This window comes from Gracilinanus agilis, chromosome 2, assembly GCF_016433145.1.
Source record: "Gracilinanus agilis isolate LMUSP501 chromosome 2, AgileGrace, whole genome shotgun sequence".
Classification (NCBI taxonomy): Eukaryota; Metazoa; Chordata; class Mammalia; order Didelphimorphia; family Didelphidae; genus Gracilinanus; species Gracilinanus agilis.
Window position 1 is genome coordinate 597,164,432 of NC_058131.1, and position 22,894 is coordinate 597,187,325.

Below are 22,894 nucleotides of genomic sequence, written 5' to 3' on the forward strand. Positions count from 1 at the left end.
ATATATATATATATATATATATATACATCGTACTTCTGTTTATCAAAATGGAAAAAAAGGAAATAAAAATTCACTAGATTTTCCAGGTCACTAGGTGGAAGTACCTTGGGTGTGAATGCATTTTCTACTTAGAAAACATGCTTAAGAAATGTTTGTTTGTTTAAAGGGCAGGCAAGTCACTACATTTTCCCTTCCTTTTGTATCTCCAGCACTTAGCACAATGCCTCACACATGATAAGCGCTTAATAAATGCTTGGTGACAGGTTGATTTCCTTTGTGTAAAGCCCAGTGGCCCACTCACTCTTTTTTTTCCTAACTGGGAACCTTGTCATTTCCTCCCTCATCTCTTCCTGATGGAAAATGATACCTGCCTCTGATGACTGGCTGATCTGATGTTTGTAAAATGATTTTATTTCCATTTATGAAAGGAGCTATATAACCATAGCAAGCCTTAGTCTGCACACATTCATTATTTGCTTACATGGGATCTATCAAAGGAATTTAAAAGCTTTGAAAAGCAGGTTCTTTTAATACCTAGCAAGAGGGGGAGGAAGAAAATGCCCTCCTAATCATAATACTATGGTATAATAATAGGACCCACTGTGGGAACTTTCAAAACCAGTTAGCCAGTTGCACATTATATTGAGCTCCATGTGGTTAATTTCACTCACAATTAGCCTTTGGAGGAGGCCAAATCTCAGTTCTATGCAAAGACAATTTCACGAAGGTACCTTGAAACTGGCCTTGAACAGCTCGAGTTAAGTGAAACTCGTGAATTGGGAATAGAGATGAAGCTTAAAAATCCCTTTTCAGATAATTTTGGACTAAATTCCATACACACTACCTGCATTTAACCTAACCTTGACTGGATGTTGCTGAATACTGAGATGAAAAACTTAGTAAGAAAAAAGCATATCTGTCATTAGAAGAACTGGTAAATGCAGTCTTTCCAGTGGGGCCATTAGCTGGTAATTGAACATGCCACTGATGTTATTTACCTCATAGGGATGTTTACTTCACTCCAGAGCTTGTGCTGAACAAAAATCTGTAGAACGTTGTACATGAGCCATAAGAGCTGAATCTCCAGAGTTCACATAATCCTTGGGTTGTTTAATTGGAAATGCCACTGCTTTTGGATTTCCATCATATTTCCCAGTCTGTGCCTCCTCCCAGCATCAGCCTTACTTTCATTTTTTTATTTTTTTTTTGTGTGGCAAAGATATAAATAATGCAGAGGTCTTGCCACTGGAAAACAGAAACAATACCCAGATGTTAGAAATGGAAAATATGGCAATCCCCAAAGCTAGTAAAGCTGTGAAGTAAACAAAAACTAGATCAGGGGATTTGGCAGTAGGGAGTAGGGAGAGAGAGAGTGGGAGGGGAAGCTGAGCAAATTTAGTGTAGAATAGTCAACTCTAAAACAAGCTTCTAGATTAAGATGTAGAGAAACAGAGAAGGGTAGGGAAAGTCATTGAGAGGGAAAATCCAGTAGTCATATAACCCATTCCACTAAGATCCACAATATTTCAGTGGTACAAAATAGAGAACATCAATTCCAGATCACCTTGTTATGAAGTAATGTTCTTTATTGAGGCAAGTCTTAATGAAGTTTGCAAAAACATAGTTAAATACAACTAAGGCAGCAGTTATTGTATAAAGGCTTGGCATGTTTATGTGTGAACTGGTGAAGGAGAAATGATGAGAGGATCATCCTAAGTACTCTGGTTTCAAAGTAGGTGAAGGAGGATATGTTACCTACCCTGCTTCTTTTCTTCTTAGACTAATAGTGATACATTAAAATGATTACATTGGTTAGAAGAGGAAGCTATCCCTGGAAAACTACAACATATCAATAAACTGATTAAGGGATATTCAACTGTTTTCACTGGAAGCTGAATTTGGGGGGATATTAGGAAATCTTTCCCTTTATTCTGCAATTATTCGTCAGGCCCATAAAAGATATAAAAAAAACTATAAAAAAAAGAAGTAACTCAGTTTCCCAGGGAAGACCTAGACTGAATCTCACCCAAACCAATGAATTTGGTATTATGTATGCTAGGCTGCTTTAAAACCTATTGACATATAAACAAAAAATTCCTCAAAAAGACCATGATGTCAATAATGTTAGGTCATTGATGAAATGCAATATCAACTGAAGAAAATAGTAAAAAAAAAGCTTAATGAGAATGAAGAATCTTTAGTTTTGTATTTGTATCCTAACATTTAATTTATTGCATCTTATATAGCAGGTTTTAATAAATGTTTATTGAATTGAACAAAATGAAGCGATTTTTATTAAGAAGTATTTACCATAAAAAAAACCCACCATGATGAAAACAAAGGCAACACATTAGAAAAATTCTCAATAGGTGGGTTCCAAAATAAAGAGTCATTTTCACTATATCAATTTGACATAGTATTTTGAATTATGAATATTGAGTCATTTTATGATTATTATTGCTTTGTTTTTTGTTATTTCATGATGAATTAAAGGTGTCATGTAGGCTTATTTTTTTAATGGGAAAAAACCGGGAGAGGAATATATAGGGGTTAAAATTATGGGTCATAGTTTGTCTCTCCCCTCAGAGAAATTATATATAGGACTCAAAGTACGTAAAAATCTTTTACTCAAATCTGTTAATGTGGGTAAAAGGTGATATAATTGAATCATAATCAGCCTAGTATTAGAGAGCCATGAAAAGATTCAGAGAATTGGTCCTACTTTGTTGACCTATGCTATTGTTGGATAGTTCTTCATCAAGTAGGTATACATATCAGAAGTCAGAAATCAAATTTAATTGGATGTATTGAGATTAATATTAAATTTATGATCAATCAATTAAAAGTCAAAGGTTGTAGTGCACTAATTTCTCTTCTTTTTTTCTGGCTCTCATAGGTCTTCTGTGATTTTCATGGACATTCTCAGAAGAAGAATGTGTTTCTCTATGGCTGCAGCATCAAGGAGACCTTGTGGCAAGCAGGTTGTACTGTGGACACTTCCATTGTCACTGAGGATGTTGGCTATAGGGTAAGATATTTGGAGGCACAGTACCAGCTGTGCTACTAATACCCATACCCATGAGTTCATGCTTATTACTACCAAAATATTTCTTGACCCTTTGAATTTTAACCTAGTTTCCTGTATATCAAAAGTCCTCAAATAGTTTTACAACAGGTTCTTCATGTTCCCCATTGTCACCAGGAGTAAAGTATTTTATATGGAGCAGAGTGATCTTAAAATCCATACCAATAATCCTCTGTGTTCCAAGGGACCAGGTTGTAATTTATAGTTTAGTGTTTCTTTGCTATGTTTAATCAGTGGAGGGACAGAGAGGGCTTTTTCAACTCTGAAGTAAAGTACAGGGTGTTCCAAAAGTTTTAATTCAATTTTAAGCTTTTATAGTTTAAAACCACATCAGTAGGGGAGGGTGCAAACATTTACATGGTATCTTCTAAATACTAGGCCCTATGCTAACTAAGCACTTTAGAAATATTATCTTATTTTGAACTGTCTTTTGATCCCAACTTTATATATAATCCTGATAACTGCTGAGAATCAAAGGGAGGAGGACCACGATGAACACTTTCCGGGAGGTAAATCCCTCATTTTTGACTGTTGAAAATGTATCACCAATCTAAATGTCTCACAAATATTTAAAATTTGCCATTCTAAAATTCAAACTCATCTTCACCTCTTAAATCATTCCTTTGTAATAACAATTCTATTTCCATTAGTAGAAACATTCTTCTCCAAAGTATCTGTGCTCAAAACCTTGAAGTTGTCTTTGACTCCTCACACTTCTTCCCTCTCCCCATCTCGAAACAATATGCAACCTATTTCCTTACCTGTAAAATTAGAATGTTAAAATAAATAGGTTCTGAGATCCTATTAAATAAATATTTATGTACCCCTCTTCATCTTTTTTTCTATTTTCCATTGTAATGGGTTCTCTTTTACCATTGTAATTACCAGTGTAATTTAGGGACTTATCTTTTTATAGAAACATTGCAAATATATGTCTTTATTTAAATAACATTTTTCATCAATTATGTTTCAAAACATATTTTCAACTTCATTAAAAAAAATTGATGGGGCAGCTGGGTGGCTTAGTAGATTGAGAGTCAGGCCTAGAGATGGGAGCTCTCAGGTTCAAATATGGCCTCAAACACCTCCTAGTTATGTGACCCTGGGCAAGTCACTTAATTCCCATTGCCTAGTCCTTATCACTCTTCTGCCTTGGAACCAACACGTAATATTGATTCCAAGACAGAAGGTAAAGGTTTAAAAAAAATTGAGCTGTATTCTCTCCCTTCTTCTCTCTCTGTCCTCCATTCTCTCTTAAAGACAGAAGAATTGTTGATTGTCTTCTGTGTTATACTATTGCTATTATTATGTGCAATGTTTTCCTGGTTCTGATCACTTTATTCTTCATTTGTCTATTTAGGTTTTTCCAAGTTTTTCATCCTTCTCATTATTTCTTATAGCACAATATTATTCTATTACAATAATGTACCACAACTTGTTCAATCATTCTCCAATTGATGGATATGCCCTCAAATCTTAAATCTTTGACACCACAAAAAGAGACCCTACATCCACATGTCAACATATTTGGGACTCATATGCACTTAGATTGATCTTGAGATTGGCACAAGAGGGAAATATTCTCTTTGACTTACTGTTCCCATCAGCAAAACAATCAGATACCAATAGCTCTCCTACAGAGTTATACAGATTTTCTCTTGGACATAAAATGCAGTTAAATGGTGAACACTCTTTCCAATATGCAATATTGTTTTGAGATTGCTAGACAAAAGACCTTCTCCCCTTTGGAACTACTGTCTCAATCACTCAATACAATTGTAGAGAGCAAAGTATAAGACTCTTGTTTTTTCAACTCATATTTTACTTCTTTATAGCTTTCATGATTGGGCCCAAGAGGAAATGACCTCTTTTTCCAAGGAATATGATGCTCAGGAACTCCATTTTTTCTCTCTGTATAGCCTAATATTCAAGTCTCAAATTTATGGTCATTTTCAAGGCAATCAAAATCTTAGAAGAGCAGGTTCTTTTTTTTATTTGAAAATTTTAATTTAATTACTTAATTTAGAATATGTTTCCATGGTTACGTGATTTATTTTCTTTCCCTCCCCTCCTTGCATCCCCCTCCCCCGGCCAATAAGTAATTCTACTGAGTTTTACATGTGTCGTTGATCAAGACCTATTTCCATATTATTAATATTTGCATAAGGGTGATCGCTTAAAGTCTACATCCCAAATAATATCCCCATTGATCCATGTGATCAAGTAGTTGTTTTTCTCCTCTGTTTCTACTCCCACAGTTCTTTCTCTGGATGTGGATAGTGTTCTTTCTCCTAAGACGCTCAGAATTGTCCTGGATTATTGCATTGCTGGGAGTAGAGAAGTCCATTACACTCAGTTGTGCCAAAGTATATCAGTCTCTGTGTATAAAGTTCTCCTGGTTCTGCTCCTTTCACTCTGCATCAATTCCTGAAGGCCTTTCCAATTCACATGGATTTCCTCCAGTTCATTATTCATTTCAGCACAATAGTATTCCATCACCAATAAATACCACAATTGGTTCAGCCATTCCCCAATCAAAGGGCATCCTCTCATTTTCCAATTTTTGCCACCACAAAAAGCATGACTATGAATATTTTTGTACAAGTCTTTTTCCTTATGATCAGAAGAGCAGGTTCTGAGTTTAAAGTGGTAAAGTAATTTAGGCTACCTTTCTTCCACACAAGAAATTCAGAAAAAGTATGATAATTCTTTTTGAGATTCTATGGGTAAATAGTTATGTCATGTGATTTTTCAGAATTCTTTGATTTTCTAGTTTTATATGACCTGCTACTGTCTTCTTGTGCCAGAGTTCTATAAATAGAAACTCTTCCTGGGTTATGTAAATGATAAAGCTGTGTGTGAGCACCTGTAATGACTATGTGCTTAAAGATACCTGGCAGGAGGTGAATGTGTACATGTCTTTTCTGTGCTCTAGTCTTTCCTCTGGAGAAGGGTTAAAATGAATTGAAATACTAGCTACTTTTTATAATCTTATGTTTAAGGATAGCTCCTTCCACACAATTTCATCCTCTCAATATCTTGGCCATTTTGAGAGGAGATACAGTCACTGAAAGTTAAGGGCAGTCCCAAATAAGTCAAGTCTTGGTACAGCTCCAATCATTGCGACCTATTTGTGAGTTGCCTGTTGTTTTGCAGATTGTGGATATGTCCAGATTCTATAGGTAGAGATATAATTCCATTAAATTGTTTAGGGTAAAGGCAAATTGGAGAATCTCCCTTTTTTGTGAAGTCTAAACTGCTCAGTTTGGCATTCAAGGCCTGCCACTACATAATTCCCAATATACTTTTCTCACCTTATCTGTCACTATCGGCTTTATACTTTGAATCCTCATAGTTATGAGAAAATGCTTAACATCTTTTTTCACACCTTTGCTTATGCTGTACTTATTACTTGAAATGCTCATCTCCTATGTCTGCTCTTGTCTTAATCCCACCTATCACTCAAGCCCCAAATTTAATATCATATCTATGATTCTCATTGAAGACTTCTCAGATTACCACAAATAGGATTATCTTCATAGAATTTCAGTCACATTTTGTCTGTACCTCACTTATAGCACTTTTCACAGAATCACAGAATGATAACTAGGATTTGTGTCAAGATGAAATAATAATGAAGCCAATTCAATAATGAAGAAGCAAAATGTGCTTCTTTTCAAAGTGAAAATACTTACATATTTGGAGTCTATTATGTCTTATAGAAAAACCAAATGACTCAGTAGAGGATGACTTTTTCATCAGAATAAAATGGCCTTCTTGGAATATATAAATTCCCTCTCTTCAAGAGAAATTAAGCATCTGCTTGTCTATAGGAATGACAGTAGGAGTGTTTTTTCTTTAATTTAATGTGTCATATTCCAATTAATCTCTAAAAATGCCTGATCACAAAGAATTGCATGAGTATCATAGGTTCTTGAGGCTATCTTGACCAATTTCACTCTCTTCTTGTATAGAATGTTTTTATTTTGCCTAAGATGAAAACTATAATATTTTGCTTCTTGTTAATTCTAGAGTCATTTTAAAGGGTCTTAAATACATATAAAATCATACATATCTCTTTATCCATGAGTGGATGGGTGATTGGAATGAGTGTCTATTGTGGCATAAAAGCTTCTGCCTGGGTGCTGCCTTGCTAAAGTCTGGCCCAATCAGCTTAACCTAATGTGGAATGAGGCATATCCAGGATTGGAAGAGAATGAGCGAATGAGTACCGGGTATAAGTGTATGTGTGAATGAACTAATATCAGAACTGTAATTATTGTAGGGGTTATCTAGTTGAAACTTCTTCTTTGCAGGAAACTGGGGCTTAGAAAGGTTTATTCTGCCTACTTGGTCCATTAAATATTTGTTTTGATTATATTTTCCTTCAGTAAATACTATAAGTGGTCTATTGACTTGAATTCCCAATAACTATAATTTTGACTTATCAGAAACTTTTTTGCTCTGTATTTGGAATGGATTAACAATTCCAACAAATATTTATTCCTAAGTAAGGCAATTATTACTGTATAAAATGTTATATCATTCTATTGAGATACTTATAAACAACAACAAAAACAAGCTTCTAGTTTTAAACCTGGAATATGTTAAGAGAAGTGGTTTGGGACAAATAACATCATGGTATTGGGAAGAAAACCTGGCTTTAAATCCTGTTCCTGGTAGGTATTTTCTATTAGGATATCAACTACATATCCCTGCTCACATTCTATCTATCTTGTATGTACTTAATTGCATGTTGTCTCCTGCGTTATAAGGTAAACTCTTTGAGGGTAGGGACAATTTTCACCTTTTTTTGTATTCCCAGCAATTACATAGGGTTTGGCAGACAGTAGGTACTTAATAATTGCCTGTTGATGTCAGTGATGGTGCTGATGAATCCCTGAAGGGTATATGACAACTCTGCTAGAAAATGAGAAATATAACAAGCACAGAAAAAATGTAAGACACAGTATAAACTCTAATTCTTAAATGTCTCGTTTCTTTTATTAATGTGAAGATTCTTTTAGTGAAACAAACTCTATTATTTATTACATTCACTTTCTTTTTTTAAAAAATTGATATGTTGATATGATTTTTAATAATTGTTTTCTGACATTTTGCACTCTATGTTCTCCCTGTTCCCCTTTGCCCCTCTAATATGACATGGAATTTTTATAGGTTGTTCATATGTTATCATACAATATGTATTACCATGCTTGTCATGTTGTGAAAGAAGACACATATTGCTCATACTAGAGAAAAATGCATTGTGAAGATAAAGTAAACAATGGTATGCTTCAAGCTGCACTCAGATTTCTATGGTGGTGTATAACCTTTTTCATCATGAGTCCCTTGGAGTTTTCTGGATCTTTGCATTGCTGATAACAATTAAGAGGATTTTCTTCTTTGTTGCATTTCAGATCCCATTCGTGCTTTCTCATCTTTTGGTGATTCTTATTTAGGTCTTTCCTTAGCTTTGCCATGAATAATTTTTCTAATATGCTTAGAGGCCCTCCTCAACATCTTCCTCTTAATATTCCTAAGATTCTTTGGGAATAATCAGCCTGTTCATATGTTATATGGTGCTTACTTTTTGGATCAAATATTTTATTGATATCCCTTACACTCCATTACCTATAGGTCTCCTTTAGAGACAGATTGCAGGAAAGATACTTATGCCAAATATACATCTCTCCATTGCCTCATGGATAACGAGTAAGTTCAAATAATTGGATATGGGGGTATACTAATATTCTCAATCACAAAACAATGGCGTGGGGAAAATTTCTGTTAGAAAGATGAGTTAAAGGCAGAACCGCAATGGCAAACTAAGGTAAGAACTCCCTACACTCTCCAAAATTTACCTCCAATCAATTTTTTAAAAATGCCTTATAATTAATTTTTGGAGAAAAAGAACCAATAAAAGTACAGAGTGCATCAATTTCTCAGTCCAAGACAACATAGATGGTTGGCAGGAAAAGTCAGTCTTACTATGGTAAGAGGGAAGCTCAATCCATCCCAGGCTTCATCTGGGCAAATCAGGAGCAGAACTGTGCCCTATCAAGCCAGCATCTAGGTCTCCACATCGCTGACATAAGTCAAGAGCCAGGATAACTGTGCTCTTGGTACATGCTAGCAACCATGCCCAATGCTCCCAGGACTAGAATTTTGGAACATTTCCCCCTGCAACTTAGGTGCAGAATCCAAATTTATCATAAATTTAATACTCATGAAATAATATGAGACAAAGAGCAAAGGACAAACAAAAAGCTATCTGATCATAGAAAGTTATTATGGTAACAGGGAACATAAAAGTACAAACTGAAAAAACAACAATGTAAAAATGATATGTGTAGACTAAAAGAAAAATGTGAAATGATGTCTATATAAGAAGAACTCATAGAGGAGCTCAAAAAAAGTTAAAAATAAATAAAAGAGGTAGCATACACAGAGAACACAGGAGTAAGTTGACTATAATTGGATGAGATCCATAAAAAAAAAAACAAAATTAATGGGTGCAAAAAAGAATTATACTTGGAGAAGAGGGAAATGAGATATAGAATGGGATAAATTATCACACATGAAGAGGAATGAAAAACTATTAGAGTAGAATGGAATATAAGGGAGTAGTGGGCAATGCTTACACCTTTCTCTAATCAAAATTGACTCAAAGCTAGAAAAACATCCACGATCAGTTCTGTAAAGAACTCTATATTACCCTTTAATGTAGTAGAAGGGGGGGAGAAATAAGGTGATGGGAGTGATTAATAGAAGGGAAGGTGAAGTTGATAGTAGTATTATTAAAAATCAAACTCCTACAATATATTGTTTACACAAAATGCATTTGAAGCAGGGAGAAACGCATGGAGTTTTAAAGGCAAGGGGTTGGAGTAGAATCTATTATGATTCAACTGAAGTAAAAAAAATGGAAAAATAGCAATCATGATCTCAGAAAAAGCAAAACAAAAATAAATCTAACTAAAATAGATGAAGAAGGAAACTACATCTTGATAAAAGTACCATTAAAAATAAAGGAATAACAATATTAAATATATGTACCAAACTGGAGCATCCAAATTTTTAAAAGAAAAATTAAATAAGTTACAGGAGGAATTAGTAAAACAATACTAATGGGGGATCTCAATTTGCCCCTCCAAGAATTAGATTAATATAATTTTTAAAACAAATAATAAAAATTAAGGAACTGAATAGAATTTTAGAAAAGTTAGATATGATAGTCCTCTAGAGAAAACTGATTGGAAATAGGAAGGAATACATGTTTTTATCAGTAGTATATGGCATCTACACAAAAATTGACTATGCGCTAGCCATAAAAACCTTAGAGCCAAACATAATAAAGCAGAAATACTAATGCATCTAATTCAGATCATAAAACAATACATATTACATCAAATAAAGGGCAATGGAAAGATAGATTAAAATTAGTTGGAAACTAAATAATCTTAATCTAAAGAATGAATGGGTCAAAGAATAAATCATAGAAAAATTTAATAATGTCATTAAAGGGAGTAATAACAATGAGACAACTAACCAAAATTCATGAGATACAGTCAAAATAATATTTAGGGGGAAATTAACATTTCAAAATAGTTTACACCAATAAAATAGAGAAAGAACATATCGATGAATTGGGCATGCAACTAAAAAAAGGGATAATGAAGGAATTAAAAATTCCCAATTAAACATTCCATTTGCAATCCTGAAAATCAAGGAGATTAATAAAATTCAAAGTAAGAAAACTATTGACATAACAAAAAAACTAGGAACTCATTTTATTAAATATATATAAACCATTTAAAATTTAATTAAAAATAAGAACATCAAATGACCAATATAAAAAATGAAAAGGATATATTCACCACCAAAAGAAAAGGAAATTCTAGCAGGTATTAGGTGTTATTTCACCCAATTATATACTAATAAATCAGATAATATAAACAAAATAGATGAATATTTACAAAAATACAAATTGCCTAGGATCAGAGAATAAGAAATTGAACAGTTAGTCCCATTTTAGAAAAAATAATTGAACAAGCTGTCATTTTTTTCAAAGATTCGATAGATTCCCAAAAGAATTCTTCCAAACATTTAAAGAACAAATAATTCAAATACTATATAAATTATTTGGAAAAAAGGTGTAGTCCTATGAAGTTCCTTTTACAACAGAAATATGATGTTTATACCTTTATCAGGAAAAGTGAAAAAAGAAAGAAATATGTAGACCAATTTCCCTCATGGATATTGACAAAAATGTTTAATAAAAATGAATATTAATAAATGTTAAAAATGTTTAATAAAATAATAGGAAACATATCAAAATACAGCAATATATCACTAGTATCATACACTATGATCAGGTTGGAATTATAACAGAAATGCATGGCTGATTCTTTATTACCAAAACAATCAACATTATTGACCATATCTGTAACAAAAACAACAGAAATCACATGATTGGCTCAATAGATGCAGAAAAAAAAAGCTTTTGACAAAATAAAACACACATTTCTAGTGAAAAACAGTGGTGAACTTGGGTGGGAAATGAAACTTTCCTTTCAAAGATAATTAGTGTATATCAAAAATCACCAGTAAGAATTATCTGTAATGGGAATGTTAGAAGCCTTCTCAATAAGATTGAGGTAAAGCAAGGATGCCCATTATCACCAGTATTTAATATTCTACTAGAAATACTAGTTATAGCGATCAGGAAAGAAAAGGAAATGGAAAGAATTAGAATAGACAATGAGGAAACTAAGTTATCACTCTTTTTAGGTGATATGTTGATATACTTAGAAAATCCAAGAGTATCAAGTAAAATAATATATTTAAAATAATTAACAACTTTCACAGTTTTAGGGTATAAAATAAACTTAAATAAATCATGAGCACTTCTATATATTACCAACAAAGTCCAGCAGCAAGAAATAAAGATTTCACACTAAAATTATTGTAGAGTACATAAAATATTTGGGAGGGTACCTGCCCCCCAAAATCTAGAAACTATATGAACATAATTACAAAACACTTTTTACACAAATAAAGTAATACCTTAACAATTGTAAAAATACTATTGAGCAGGCTGAGTCAATATAATTAAAAATATGATAAAATGACAATTTGACTTTTATTTACTTATTCAGCGCCATACCAATTAAACTACTAAAATTATTTAAAGCTAGAAAAAATAATAAACAAATTCCTCTGGAAGAACAAAAGGTCAAGAATTACAAGGGAATTAATGAAAAATGAAAAAAGATGGCCTTACCATATCAGGTCTTAAAATATAAGTTGGTAATAATAATAATAAAAAAAATACACTGTCCTGGCTAAGAAATAGAGTGACAAATCAGTGGAATAGATTAGTTTGCAAACTACAGTTTGTGATATATTGTGATCTAGGATTTGATAAATCAAAAGATCAAAGATTTGGGGTTTAGACTCAGTATTTGACAAAAACTGATGGGAAAATGGAAAAAAGAGTATAGAAGAAAGTAGGTACAAGCAAACACCTCACAATATATGCCAAAATAATATCAAAATGGGTACATGATTTAGAAATAAAGGGTGATGCCACAAGCAAATTACAGAAGCATTAAATAGTTTGTCAGATATATGAATAACAGAAGTATATGTGAACAAATGATAGAGAATAGCATGAGATATGAAATTGCTCATTTGATTATATTAAACTAAAAATGTTTTGTGTAAATATAACACATTTAATGAAGATTAGAGGAAACACAATACTATGAAAATTTTTTGCATAAAGTATTTCTGAAAAAGTCCTCACTTCTAAAAAAATAGAGAACTGAGCCAAATTTTTTAAATCTTTTTTTTAATTTTTTTTTAATTTTAAACCCTTAACTTCTGTGTATTGGCTTCTAGTTAGAAGTGTGATAAAGGTAGGCAATGGGGGTCAGGTGACTTGCCCAGGGTCACACAGCCGGGAAGTGTCTGAGGGCAGATTTGAACCTAGGACCTCCCATCTCTAGGCCTGACTCTCAATCCACTGAGTTACCCAGCTGCCCCCCTGAGACAAATTTTTAAGAATCATCATTTCCCAGTTGACAAATGGTCAAAGAATCTGAACATTTCAGGTGAAGAAATCAAAACTATTTACAACCATAAAAATGCTCCAAATCACTATTGATGAGAGAGATGCAAAACTTACAACTGACTAATATGACAGAAGAAGAAAATGATAAAAGTTTAAGGGGATATGGAAAATTTGGGGTACTAATCCAATTTTGGTACAGTTGTGAGCTAATCCAACCATTCTGGAGAGCAATCTTGGAAAATGCCCAAAGAATTATGAAAATGCAAACCTTTTGATCTAGCAATACCGTTACTAAGTTTTTATCTCAAAGAAACTAAAATAAATAGGAGAAAAGGACCTATTTTAGCTTTGTAATGGTAAAGAATTGGACATTGAGGAAATATCCATCATTTGGGGAATTGTTGAATAAGTTGTGTTATATAGTTGTAAGACAATACTATTGTGTTATAAGAAATGGCAAATAGGGTGATTTCAGAGAAACCTGGAAAGACTTACATGAGCTGATACAAAGTGAAATGAGTAGAACCAGAAGAGTATACATAGAAAAAGCAATATTATATAATGATCAGCTGTGAATGACAAATGTTGTCTGCAAAACAGTGATACAAGACAATTCCAAAGGACTCATAAGGAAAAAATGTTATCTACCTCCAGAGGGAGAATTAATGGAATCTGAATGTATATCAAAGCATATTATTTTTATTTTATTTTCTTTGTTTTTTATGTCTTCTACAATATAACTAATATGGAAATATGCTTTGCATGATTGCACATATATAATCTTGTTCAAATTGTTTACTGTATCAATGAGCAGAGAAGGGGGAGGGGAAATAATTTGGAAATTTCATGTAAAAAAACAAATATAAAATGTTTTTACATATTATTGGGAAAATAATATATTTTTAAAATGATGAGTCTTTTTAGGAAAGTGAAGCATATGATGGTCAAAGACACTGCACAATTCCAAAAATACAATTTTTGAAGCTCTCTTCCTCCCATATACCTGTAGTTAGTTACTATCCTAAGTATTATCAGATAAAATTTTTAGAGCTGGAAGGAATTTTAAATGCCTTTGAGTCCAATCCTTTCATTTTTTTTTATTTTAGGAAAATGAAATTTAGTGAGATAAAATAACTTGCTTAGGGTTTCATAGACAGTAGATGTCTGAGGTATGATCTGAACTCAAGTTTTCTTCAAACCAATTCCATTGCCTTATTAACTCTACCATATTGAGTTGATGGACTATCTGAATACAAGTCATTTATTGACAGTAGGTATTTTGAATACATTTAATTTTTCCTTCATGGATGATTGGACTGATCCCTTGAATAATCCTGGATCTCATTGAAGAGTTCTTATAACATGTTGATATGGATATATAATCATCTGTCTGATGATCTGTGGCTCAATATAATTTGAATTTTCATTGCAGACACTTCCCAAAATCCTTGATAAGGTTGCTCCTGCATTTGCAATCAGCAGCTGCAGTTTCCTGGTGGAGAAATCTAGGGCTTCAACTGCTCGGGTTGTTGTGTGGAGAGAAATTGGAGTGTTGAAGAGCTATACCATGGAAAGCAGTTACTGTGGTTGTAATCAAGGACCTTATAAAGTAAGTATCTTTTGCCCCCACAATAGTGAAAACTTTTATTTGTTCACTTATGACTCTCTCAGCTGTTCTATGAAGACAGGAGGAGGTCTCTACTCTAAGTTATGACACACCACTCAAGTTTCTTTCTTAAATACTTGTTGACTTATTTGACCAATTAATTGACTTGTTACACTCATAGGATGGTGAGTAGTACCAGAATAGAATAGATGGGGACTCCATTGTCTTGATGTAGAACTAGTTAATAGCTTTCATTTACTTGCAATGAAATTGTTTCTATTTCCAGAAAGAATGTGGTTTTGCCTTTCCAATGGATTTTTTTGCCTGGAGGATGGAGGGAGCTTCCTCTCCACCTGCTACCCGACCAAAGATAAAGCCTTGATACAGTGTCACAGAGATGACTCTGTTAGCTTTGGCTTGTGTTTATGAATAGGAATCTGTTATTCTTTTTTTTTAATTGAACAGAAACTGTTCCACCATGGAAGCAGTCTAAGAAGAAGGGGTCTTATATTCCAGATGGGTGTGTGCCTTTGGTACTTACTCAAGTTAGTGGCTCTCAAGGTTGTCATAATACCACCAGAGCCCACTGATGTGTATGCACTGTGTGGGTCACCACAGAGCTGGTGTGGGATTTATAACAAACTGGTGGGAAATAAACTCTAGGATAAATCATCTTCTTTCTACAGCTATATTAACAGCCCAAGCAGCTGGGTATCTACTTCAACATACTGGTTTAGCTGTTCTTCACATACTTCCTCCAAAGGGCCATAAATAAGAGACTTTGTAGCAGGGGCAGTATAATGAACACATTTTAATTTGTTAGGAAAGATGATAGACAGCTCCTTGGTGACATTCTTTCACACCAAAAATATCCCCAACTCACAAGAAATGAAGCATAGTACACCGATTCTGTTGTTCTCCTGGGACAAACAGTAAACACTTGGAATATATGAACTCCTCACCCATGATTATCTAGAGCTCAATGGATAATGACATGCAAATGAACATTCCAAGTATTTCTAAAGTGAGCACAATTCTTGTGGTAATTCAGAGAATTGGAATATACTTTTCTCTCACTTGCACATGGTCCTAGAATCTTATGAGCTCAGAATATTTTCCCTTGATAATAGTATATTTTTGTAGAGTGTACCCAATAATTCAAATATATAGTTTCTCCTTGAAAATATATATTAATCAATCACACAGGATTAAAATACATGTGAATTACTTAGTGGGATAGTTTGACTCAAAGACAAATAAGTAAATTGGCCAGAGGAATTCTTTGTATACTTTTGAAAATGCTGCCTCCCTCAAAGCATGATAATATAAAGAAAGTTCACATACAGAAAACAGTCAAATGTGGTTATATCTTTTTAAGTTTGCAAAATTTGAAACAGATTGGAATTTCTCATTAAGTAAGAGGAGAAAAAAAGGTACCACCTCTCACTTTCAGGCTGCAGTGGATAATAATCTCCAAACCCAAAGAGAAAATGACTCTAGGAAAGAAGCTGCAGAAATTTGAAAACTTGAGACTAAGGGGATAGAAGGGAAGGTTTTGTTTTTGTTTTACTTCTACTATGAAAGTTTTTTCTCTACCATTCCTCCTACTCCCTGTACTATTATGTCATCTCTTGGGACAATATGAGGAAATGAGGAAGAATCTCTCCCCCACTCCCAATCATTTAATTTAAAAGAGTAGAATAAGGAATATCCCCACTACATTTCTTCTCTTATACTGATAATGCTTGTTGTTGTGGTTCAATTGGGGTTACTTCTCCATTGCATATTTCTCCTTTGCAAGTATTTCTCATCCATGGATAAATGTCTAGTGCTTAGCATGCACTGCTTTACCCAAATGTTTTTCCTGATTTGAATGGACTGCCCAGTATTGAATTAGCATAACTACAGAAATTAGACCCTGAACTTACAAAAACCCTCCCTACATTCTTGTTGGAATTTAGTTGAAATGACCTGGAAAATGACTTTCCTAATATTAGTGAGCATTTTCTTTGACATAACCTAATTAAATGACAATAACAAAAATATAGGAACTAGATCTAGAAGGCATCACAGAAGTCATGTTTACAGATATAGGGTTTTATAAATGAGAAAACTGAAGCTCAGGGAAGAGAATTGATTTGCCCAAAGTCATATAGCTTATATATCAGAGCTGGAATTTAAATCCAAGACTTCTGATTCCAAAGTCTTTGGTTCTTTCCACTCTACCCTAGGGCAACATTGGTAAACCTTTTAGAGATTACATGCCCAAACTGCACCTTCAAGCCATCCGTGAGCCCCTGCATTATCCCAGAGAGCAGAGTGAGGCAGTGCTTGTATTGGTCTTCTGGACAGAGGCATAGGGCATGCAAACAAAATGTCCTCAGGTGCACTGGAGAGGGGGAACAGAGCAGGTCCCTCCAGCACACTGGGGTACGTGTACCATATCTTCACCAACATGACCCCAGGGTATACATATCTACCTCATCATCTCAATTTTAATATTTAAACAAGTTTAATCTATACGAAAGAGTGTAGTCTAGTTCAGTGATGGGCAAACTATGGCCTTTGGGTCAGATTCAGAGGTTGGAGGTCGGGTGGGTGTTTTATCCAGTAGGGTGACATTATTCCTAATCTGATGAATACAATGAGTAGGATGCAATACAATGAAACTTCAAAAGAGTTGCCTTAGAAACAAACTGACAGATGACCATTTCCTTTCCTTTGGCTCCCTTTTTAAAAAGTTTGCCCATCACTGGTCTAGTTCATATCAGTTTAACATTGTTAATTTAACATGTTTAATTTACTCAAGCCAGTTTTAACCAGTTTAATCTACTTCAAAGTTTACTTTAATTTATACTAGTTTAATTGAGTTCAACCTAGTTCAAAACAGCTTAATCTAAATCAAACCAGTTCAAACCAACTAAAGTTTGTTTGAACCAATTCAGACCAGGTTAATCTAGTTCAAATAAATTCAAGGCAGTTCAAAGTAGTTCAAATCAGTTAAAAATTAGTTTAATCTAGTTCAAACTAGTAAAAACAGTTTAATCTATTTCAAACTAATTTAATCTACTTCCAACCAATTTAACTGCCTAGAAATAAGTTCAAATCAGTTTAATTTACTTGAAACCAGTTTAATCTATTTCAAACCAGTTCATTTAAATCCAAACCAGTTCAATACAATTTAATCTAATTCAAACCAGTTAATTTATTTCAAACAATTTATATTCTCAGAGCCTTCCCTTAAACCAGTGATGGGCAAAATACTGCCCGCAGGCCAGATGCGGGCCCCCTAAAATATTCTGTCTGGCCTAGTGACATTATTCCTAATTAATTAATACAATGAATAAGATACAATACAATGAAACTTCGAAAGAGTTGCCTTAGAAACAGACTGACAGATGAGCATTTCCTTTCCTTTGAGCTCCTCTTTAAAAAGTTTGTCCATCACTGCCTTAGATAATAAGAGTTTAAAGCATTTGCCCTGGATTCCACAACTAGTATATGTTGCTGGTTGAGTCTTTCTAACTCTAACAAACCAGTTCTCTACCCTGTATACTTCCTTTTCCTTTTCCCCTCCTCCTCACCCTTCATAGATAGGTAGACTAGATAGGTAGAGGAAATAGTAAGAACATTTATCTATGTTCATGGAAGATGGAAAGGCAAGTGGCATTATGCAGAGTTGTGAAATCTTGTACAAATCACTTAATACTTCTATATTTAAATTTTTTTTCAAAATAAACTGAAGAATAATCAGATTATCCCTAAATTACCTTCCATCTTCAAGATTCTATCATTCTCTGTGAATACTCACTATGTAAATGCTCATTCCTAGTCCTGGGACTCTATAAATAGATATGTATGTAATGTGATTTTAGCTGGACATTGGAACTGAAGAAAAACAATAGGTCATTAATTGTGAAAATACTTGGGATTTTATATACTCTAAAGATTTAGGAAGTATAAATCCCCTGCCCCTAAACAAAACAAAACAACCTCCTTGTGTTTATTTTATATATACTTACATGTGTTGTATTGTTATATAATACAAGCTTTTAAGGTCAGTGACCATGTCATTTTTTTATTTTTGTGTTCCTATGGCCTAGCATAGTATCTGCAATATAATAGATGCTTTGTAAGTACTTGCTAATTAATTTTTAGAGAAGTTTTTAAATCAGTATAGTTCCAGAAAAAGGATACTCTTCTTCAAGAAAACTCAGTCAACAGAATGGAGAGAAGCTTTTGAGTGATAATTCTGGTGGCTCTGAGGAGGGTAATTCAGACTGAAGTGGACCCAAATCCTACAGAAGTAGGTACTTGTTTTCTCAGTGGCAAATGTTTTAAAGAGACACACATGGTTTTAGCCTGTGTTGAGAATAGGGAGAATATGGAAAAACTAAAAGGAATTATCACTGGGAGAAAAACCATAATTCATGTATGTCATTACTATCTCCATTTTACAGTTGAGAAAATAGTGAGAGATATGAAGTGTGTCATATAGCAAGTGCCTGAGGCATGTTGTGAGTTCAGGTTTTTTTGATTCCCAATCCAGCTCTTCATTTAACTTAAATCTTAGTTTCTAATAGTTATGATAACAGATCATTTTAGAGTGGTGCAGTAGAAAGTATTTTGGATTTGGAGTTAGAGTATATTGGTTAAATTCTCATCTTACTTACATAGTATTGACCAAACTATTTCATCTCCCTGGACCTCAGTTTACTCATCTGTAGAATGAAAAGTTTGGAAAAGATGATCTTTGAGGTCTCTTTCATCTCTAAACCTAGGATCTTATGAATATGTTATTCCTAGTAGGTTTTAGGTATCTTACAATAAACAATGAATAGGGATAGCATTTCTGTTATGAGCTAATTTTTTGTTATTGAAGAAATGTGTCTGAACAAAAATACTCCCTTCTGGCAAAATCAAGGGCTGCTTTGGTTTTGTTTTTGTATCCCCAGCACCTCTGACAGTGCCATGCACACAGTAGGGGATTAATAAAAGTTTATGGTTTTAGATTTCCCTTTCCCCTCCTATAATCAGAAAGACAGGAGAATTGATTGTTTTCATAAGATCCCTGAAATCAGAAAAAAATGGCAAAGTTATTTTTTTAGGGCCTGAGTTCAAATCTTTAACTAACTACTGTTATGATGGTAATATTGAGGAAAGGTGTTTGGGATTAGGGAATTGAAAGGAGGATGTTAAAGACTTGGTAGGTGGATAAATTAGGCTACAGGTAGGCTGGGATTAAAGGAGATTCAAGGTATAATAGGACTGAAGTCAGGAGTATAACACAGAAGGGAAACAGAGATCTTCTTGTGAGAAAGAAGTTAAACTAAACAGACTAACACAGCAGGCTTACAGACTGGAACTTAGACTTAAACACCAGCTGAGGGAAATAGACTAGACTGAAATTAACAAACAGGCTTTAGTTAATTTCACAGGAAGGGACCTATTTTGAAGTAACACCTTCCTTCAAGATGGATGCCCAGCTTCCCTCTAAGCCCAGAGTACGTTGGCTCTTCCCTCTTCTTCCCTCTTCTTCCCTCTTGATAACTAACAGACAAATTACACTAAATAGGACTATTGAAACACAAAAGATTTATTTGTTTGAAGGATGATTGTTAGGAAGGTGGATTAAAGGAAAGCCCTATTAGTTATTTCAGGAACCTCAGGTGGGGGAAGGGAAGTAAAGATGGAATCTGAGCAAGGACCTGCCTTACTCAGTTTTACAAAATGCTATCTAAAGGGAATAAAGGTGATTTGATTAAATTATAATTAATGCTGTCAATTAGATAACTCTTCACAGATTTAACTCCTCTCTAATTTCTCTCCTTATAAACTCCACAGCCACTAAGGTAAGGGAGGGAAGGCAGGGTGGTATTAGGAAAGGAAGATATAAAGGGTCTATCTAAAATAATAATTTCTTAAGTAAATATATTAATGCTAGGCTAAATTTCAATATTGAAGCTAGATAATCTAAGAGCTCGCTCATTGACTTCCTCCCTCCACGGAAGATCCAGTCAACTGCCTCTCTCTCCTCAAGATTCTAAAAGCCCAACTGATTTTGGAACTCAGCCAAAGCTAGAAAAAAACTATATCCCCCAATTCTGTATACTACACTACCCTTGTGAATTTGAGTAAAGAGAAGGAGGAAAAGTCTCTGCCTTCAAAGCACTAGTTTCCTCACCTATTAGAGTAGGCAATCTTTAAGTTCTCTTTTAGCTCTATATTTATGATCTTATTATGATTTTTAAACCTCTGACAGTATAATTAGATTTCAGGTTTGAACTTGAGTGACTACTTTAATGAAAGATTTTGGTAGAAAGCAGAAATGCAAAAAAAGTTCAGAGTTATTTGTTGTCTTTTTTAAAGAATCTTTGTAATATGTATCAAAAAATGAGGAAGAATTGAGTGTACCAAATAAGAATGGAAACTTAAAGAGAAAGGGCACTTTCTAGGACTGAACTGTCTTGAAGCCTAAAAATATTACTGGACAAATAATAAAAAAAATATGATTTGAGGTCTTTAATTCTCAGAAATCTCTCATTCCAAGGAAAAAGTTGCAGACTCCAGGAAATAGTCCTTCAAAATACTAATTTGGGGTAGAAACTATAAATTTTAAGATTAGTGTATACAATAGAATATTCAAGTAGATTGGAAGATAAGATTAAAGAAACTTCTTTCACCTTATTGCAGGTGGAGGCTGCCATAGCAAACCAACTTCCCCTAGATATATGTTATACAGATGAGAAAAAAAATAAAAAGAGGGCTTACAAAGCTGAACTGCATGTTTAGCACCTCACTGCTGTGACCATGGAAAATGCTTTCACCGTGCTGTGTGTCTACTTAGATACACAGACATGCTTGCCTGTCAGCAGATCGCATGCTGGGACTAGAACCAATGGATTTGGCCTCCATAGAACACTCTTTTGCTGTTAAAGTAAAAGGTTCATATCCATTAGGAATGGCTTTGGCCACAAAGATATTGAGGGGAAGAAGATGAAGGGTCATTAAACACCTTCAATAGTTCGCTTCAAGTACTATAATTCTTTGCCACCCAAAGTTGCATATATTCCACCAACTAGGCTGAGGGAAATCCCCTAAGCAACAAACAATGAGACTGAGTTTTTGAGAATTAGAAGGCCTCCATGCTCACGCCTCTTTTCCTTACCTCCCCTAATTTGGTCCATCCAATAGAAAAACATGATTTAAGCATGATCAAGAAAATACCCAGTCATCATTTGGAGGTAGTTTCATCTATTTGCAAATATAATGCCTCCTTTAGTGACATATTTAGAGAACTCTCAGTAAATACTTGTTAATTGACTATTCAATTGTACAGATTCTGAATTCATTATTGCCAGTTTAATCCATTATAGCTAGTAGACTGCAATGGTATATTTGTAAGTATGTACATATTTTACTAGGTGTTGGTCACTGCTAGCACAGTGAAAGAATCAATCCACAAGCATTATTATAGAGTGTGACAGTTACTATGCTAGACTCTGGGTTATAAGAAAAAATAAACTAGCCCATGCCCTTGAGAAGCTTATAATTTAGCATGGAGAGCCAATACATATTATGTATGCATATACACAGAGTACAAATATGTGTGTGCATATATTTATATGTATATACATATATGTGTTAATATGTGGATCAAACTTAAATTCCTACATATATGTATATATAGTATCTGTATATAGGTCATTAAAATGTTAGTATTCATAAATATATGCTTCTGTGTATATATATATGTTAGTATATATATATATATATATATATATATATATATATGGTATGTATACATATACTGGAATTGAGCTGCTGGAAATTAAGGCAAAAAAGTCAGAGGAAGAGAACAATGACTTGAAAAGAAGAATGGACCAAATGGAAAAGAAGAATCAAAAGGTTACAAAAAAAATTCAATCTTTAAAAATTAGAATAGGGCAAATAGAAACTGATGACTTCACAAGACATCAAGAAACAATAAAACAAAATCAAAAGAATGAAAAAATAGAAGAACATTGGAGATACCTCATTTTAAAAAACAACTGACATAGAAAAAAGATCCAGGAGAGGCAATTTAAGAATTATTGGACTACCCAAAAGTCATGACAAAAAAAAA

At 33.8% G+C, this 22,894-nt stretch overlaps 1 protein-coding gene across 1 annotated transcript in view; it reads left to right on the forward strand.

Annotated features, from left to right (window-relative positions):
• The window catches only part of AGBL1 (AGBL carboxypeptidase 1), an 832,111-nt gene that overhangs the window by 412,675 nt on the left and 396,542 nt on the right, over positions 1–22,894 (forward strand). The window contains exons 20-21 of the mRNA XM_044660138.1: positions 2,897–3,028; positions 14,596–14,772. Of these exons, the coding sequence (XP_044516073.1) occupies positions 2,897–3,028; positions 14,596–14,772 (309 nt within the window). The remainder of the gene's footprint in view (positions 1–2,896; positions 3,029–14,595; positions 14,773–22,894) is intronic.